Source organism: Puma concolor, chromosome E3 (assembly GCF_028749965.1).
Source record: "Puma concolor isolate L17-30 chromosome E3, mPumCon1.1.hap2, whole genome shotgun sequence".
Classification (NCBI taxonomy): domain Eukaryota; kingdom Metazoa; phylum Chordata; class Mammalia; order Carnivora; family Felidae; genus Puma; species Puma concolor.
In genome coordinates, this window is record NC_141682.1 from 10,491,225 (window position 1) to 10,495,762 (window position 4,538).

The 4,538-nt window shown below is 66.0% G+C and overlaps 1 protein-coding gene across 2 annotated transcripts; it reads left to right on the top strand.

Annotated features, from left to right (window-relative positions):
* Nucleotides 1–317: 317 nt before the first annotated feature.
* On the top strand, nt 318–4,312 carry VPS37D (VPS37D subunit of ESCRT-I). Of its 2 annotated transcripts, XM_086692114.1 has the most exons (4): nt 320–571; nt 1,912–2,083; nt 2,557–2,639; nt 3,230–4,312. In XM_086692114.1, the coding sequence occupies exons 1-4, from the start codon at nt 434–436 to the stop codon at nt 3,590–3,592; spliced, it is 756 nt and encodes a 251-aa protein (XP_086548240.1). In that variant the 5' UTR covers nt 320–433; the 3' UTR covers nt 3,593–4,312. The 2 variants fall into 2 exon arrangements, with proteins under 2 accessions (XP_086548241.1, XP_086548240.1); XM_086692115.1 differs by lacking the exon at nt 2,557–2,639 and having other exon boundaries at nt 318–571.
* Nucleotides 4,313–4,538: the final 226 nt, after the last annotated feature.

Here is a 4,538-nt window from a genome sequence, read left to right on the forward strand (position 1 = left end):
CAAGGGAGAAATGTGAAATAGCCCTGCAAACTGTAAACGTCTGGGGTGGGAGAGTCCGCGCCAGGGGGAGGGGGGGATTGGGGGGGCGTGGTGAATGCCGGCCGGAGCAGGGGTGCGGGGAGAGAAGCCTCGGGTACCCGCCTGGCGGCAGGAGGATGGGTTTGCCGGGAGATCGCGGGTGCGGGAGGCGAGGCTCTGCCCGGGCAGCCAGGGGTGCGGCCCGCCCCCTCCCTCCCCCTCCCGCCCCACCCCCAGCCCCAGCGCCGCGGCCCCTTTAAGAGCGGGCGGGGCGCCCTCTGGCGGCTGAGCGGCGCGCCCGGCCGGAGCCAGAGCCGGATCCCGGAGCCGGAGCGGAGCGGAGCGGAGCCGAGCCGGGGAGGAGCGGGCCGAGCGGGCCGAGCCAGCAGCCGAGCTGGGGGCGCGGGCGGGCGGCATGTACCGGGCCCGGGCGGCGCGGGCGGGGCCGGAGCCCGGCAGCCCGGGGCGCTTTGGGATCCTCAGCACCGGGCAGCTCCGGGACCTGCTTCAGGATGAGCCCAAGCTGGACCGGATCGTGCGGCTCAGCAGGAAGGTAGCGCGGGGGGCGCGGGCGGGGGGCGCGGGGGACGGGCCGCGGCCTGCCGGACCTACCGACCGACCAAAGGGCCGCGCGGGCCGGGCCGCGGAGCCGCGGGAACCTGGCACGTCCGAGTGGGCCCCGCGGAGTCGCCCCCGGGGGAGGGGGCGCCCGGAGCCGGCCTGGGGCGGGTGGGGCGCCGGAGACCCAGGGAGGCGCCCGTGCACCCCCGGGATGGCCGCGAGGCGTGTCCTCCAGCGGATGCTCCGGGGAGGTGTGTTCCGGGGCCAGGGGGCGGCTGTGTTGTGGGGGGCCCTGTCTCGCACACCCACGTTCAGTAGGGCCAAAAAGGGGAGGCGCCTTCTAGAGGGAGAACTAGGGGCCTGTTTGACACCTGGGGGGACCTCTGGGAGGGCGTCCGCATTCTAGGGGTGTAAGAGGGGGCTTTGTGTCTTCCGCTGGGGAGGGGTACTGGAAGCTGAGGCGTGTATTCCATAGGCCACCATAAGAGAAAGTTGTATATTTCACAGGAGATAGGCCCGGGCTGCTTGTCTGTGGGGGGCAGAAAGGGAAAGTGTATGTTGGAGGGAGGCGGACAGGAGGGGCATGTGCATCCTATAGGGGACAGATGGAGGGTAGTGCGTTCTCCAGGGGCAGGGAGGGGGGCTTGGCCCTCCGAGAAACAGAAGGAAAAAGCATCCTCCAGAGCCAGGAGAGAAAGGGGGTCTGCTTTCTGCAAGAGACGGAAAGCTGGGAGCAGGTGCTGGGGATCAGGGAGGAAAAGGGGGTGTGTATTCCTTGGGGTGTGGGGATTCCACTGGAGGGCAGAAGGAGGGGTGCGAAGGAAAGAGAGGGTGGCTTGAGCCGGGTATCATGCAGGGACAGGGCCAAGACATCCCTCTGGAGAGTAAGAGCAGGGGGGAGTGTTTTCGGCACAAACACCTGAGGAGGAAGCAGACAAAGGCCTGGAATAAGAGGAAAGCTGCCCATGCATGGAAAATGGGACAGAGGAGGGCGGGGGACTCCTTAGGGACCTGAGCAGACATATTAATTGAAAAATTAAAAATTAACTAACATTTGTGGAGGCGGTCATCGTTTTCCTCACTTGCTCTCACAACAACCCCACAAGGTAGATGTTTTTAGCTTACTTTGTGTGAGAGGAAACTGAGGCCCAGAGAGGGACCTCAAGGCAAAGCTCCGTCCAGGCCTCTCCCAGTCCCTCCACCTGTTAGTCCGCCATCCTGAAGGCTGGGGCGCCTTCGGCTTGGCCCTTGGGCCCTGTTACCCCCGGGGTGGCAGGAGGTGGACGTGGGCAGATTCCCTGAGCGGGCCTCTTGGTTCTTCTGTGCCGGCAGTTCCAGGGCCTGCAGCTGGAGCGCGAGGCATGCCTGGCCTCCAACCACGCGCTAGCCAAGGAGAACCTGGCATTGCGGCCCCGCCTGGAGATGGGCCGGGCTGCCCTCGCCATCAAGTACCAGGAGCTTCGAGAGGTGGCCGAGAGCTGTGCGGACAAGCTGCAGCGACTGGGTGAGGGACATCTGGGAGAACTGGCTGTGGCGGGGGGCAGCTGGCCATCCGGCTGGTTGGCCTTGGGGAGGTGCTAGGCTCTGAAGGGCAGGACGTGCGCAGACCTCTTCCCTGGGCGAGGCTTAGGGGTCCTCCTCCTGGAAGACTGAGTTGGGCAAGTGAGCAGTAAATGAGTAGAACTGGGGGCCCTGAGTAGGGGAAGGAAAGTGGCCTGGGGTGCTCCAGGGGACACAGCCCCTGCTTCCTCTTTTGCACTAGGACGGGGACAGAACCCTGGGGGGGGGGGGGGAAGTTCACAAACTGATCCCATGGGCAGTGCACAGATAAGGACACTGAGGCTCCAGCGAGAGGCATAGAGTCACACACAGGGTCAGTGAGTGTCAGGATCGGGCCCTGGGGCTCTGGCCTGTCTGTCCTAGGCCATGGGTCCCGAAGGCAGGAGCTATTTACTGTGGTCCCTCTGTGGCCTTCAGAGGAGAGCATGCATCGCTGGAGCCCCCACTGCGCACTGGGCTGGCTGCAGGCAGAGCTGGAAGAAGCTGAGCAGGAAGCTGAGGTGAGGGGAGGGGCCGCTGCGCCTGGGGACAGGGTGGGAGACCCAAAGTATCATCACCCCCCCCTTCATTCTTACATGGTAGGGTTGAGAGCCCCTCCTCCAGGAAGCCCACCTGGAGTGCCTGGCCCCGAGGAGAGCCCCACTACACTGCTGTCCGCATTGGACGGCAAGGCTCATTCTCACCACCTGTGACTGTTTCGGTGTAGGACAGTGTAGACTGGGTCCCCCGAGGAGCTGGGACAGACTTCTCCAAGCTTGCCGGGTTGGGAGCGCAGTGCTGAGTTGAAGGAGGTAGGGGAGGAGGGGCCGTGGCCCTGGACTTGAGAGACACCTAAGTTTAAGTGTGTCCCCATCTCTGATTCTGCCTTGTCTTCCGCCCAGTAGGTCTGGTGACAGTGAGGAAACCAAGGCTTGAGAGTAGAGGACATGTGTCCGCTGTCCCTCAGCTAGCCCCAGGCAGGCCCAGGCCACAACTCGGGCGCCTCATCTCCCAGCTGCGGGGTGGTGGCCCCTGGGAGAGATTGGGGGGGGGGAGGGAGGGCGGTCTCCGGGGGTGCGCTTCTCACACGGGCTCGGCCCTCCCACCCCAGGAGCAGATGGAGCAGCTGCTGCTGGGGGAGCAGAGCCTGGAGGCCTTCCTGCCCGCCTTCCAGCGCGGCCGCGCCCTGGCCCACCTGCGGCGGACCCAGGCGGAGAAGCTGCAGGAGCTGCTGCGGCGCCGGGAGCGGTCTGCCCAGCCAGCCCCCACCGCTGCCGCGGACCCCCCCAGACCCTTCCCCTCCGCGGCCGTCCCGCCCACCGGGGCCGCCCGGGGGCCGCCGGCAGTGCCCCGGAGCCTGCCCCCCTTGGACTCCCGCCCCGTGCCCCCCCTGAAGGGCTCCCCCGGGTGCCCCCTGGGCCCGGCCCCTCTGCTGAGCCCTCGGCCCTCGCAGCCGGAGCCCCCCCACCGGTAGGATCCGGCGTACGGCCCCCCGGTGGGGGGCCCAGAGAAACTTGATCTGTGGCTCCTCCTCCTCCCCCACTGCCTGGGTGGGGGGAGGGGCAGGCCCCTCCCCCTGGCCTCAGGCAGTCCCCGGCCCTGGAGGCTGAGCTGGGGAGGAGGGTCACCTGGAAGTTGCCCAGAGAGCGGGCCGGAGGTGGGGTGGGCAGGGTGTCTCTGGCGCTGAGGAAACTCTGCCTTTTTTTCTTCCCCGGCTGGGGCCTCCCGGGTAATGGGCCAGCCCCAGTGAAAGGACTTTCTGCCTGGGCGCCTGGAAAGGTGCCTGCTTCCCCCCCGGGGACCCTGCCCAGGGGGCCGAAGCACCCTACCACTCCACTGGGCTGGCACAACGGGCGCGGGAGCGCCTTCCATCGCGTCCTGCTCCTACCTTTCCCCAGTTCTGGGGCCCACAGCCTAGGAGCCAGGTGGTCAGACCCCAGCTGCGGGGCCGGGGACACCATGGCCCTGGGGCTACTCTGTGCCCCACTCATGCTCCGGTCGCTGGGGCAAGGTAGGCCAGGGGCTCCTGACCTGCACAGATGAGAGTGGGCCATCCCCAGGAAAGACCATTCTGTATTTTTCTGTCCCCGTCTCCTTAGAATGGAACCTTTTTGAGGGCAGGTCCTTGTCTTTGTATGTTCTGTCCCCAGCCCCACCTCCCAGGGGCCGTCAATAAATGTGATGATGAGGATGACGATGCTGCCCGACTCCTCTCTGCTCCCTCAACCAGCCACTCTGCCTCTGCCGTTGCAGCCTCCACACCGGAGTTCCTGTGCTTCCTCCTCTTGAGATGCCCTCCTTTCCTTTCTGCCTGTCCAAAGCCTAGCTCCTTCAGGTCCAGCACTGCTGCTGCCTCTTCCGTGAAGCCTTCTCTGATTACTGACTGGGAGTCTTTCCTAACTCTTAACTTCCCAGCACTT

What these genes read in the sequence shown, in the direction of transcription:
- VPS37D (XM_086692114.1), top strand. Translation starts at nt 434, where the DNA reads ATGTACCGGGCCCGGGCGGCGCGGGCGGGGCCGGAGCCCGGCAGCCCG. An exon ending in TCGTGCGGCTCAGCAGGAAG is followed by an intron (nt 572 to 1,911) that starts GTAGCGCGGGGG and finishes CTGTGCCGGCAG; the next exon opens with TTCCAGGGCCTGCAGCTGGA. An exon ending in AAGCTGAGCAGGAAGCTGAG is followed by an intron (nt 2,640 to 3,229) that starts GTGAGGGGAGGG and finishes CTCCCACCCCAG; the next exon opens with GAGCAGATGGAGCAGCTGCT.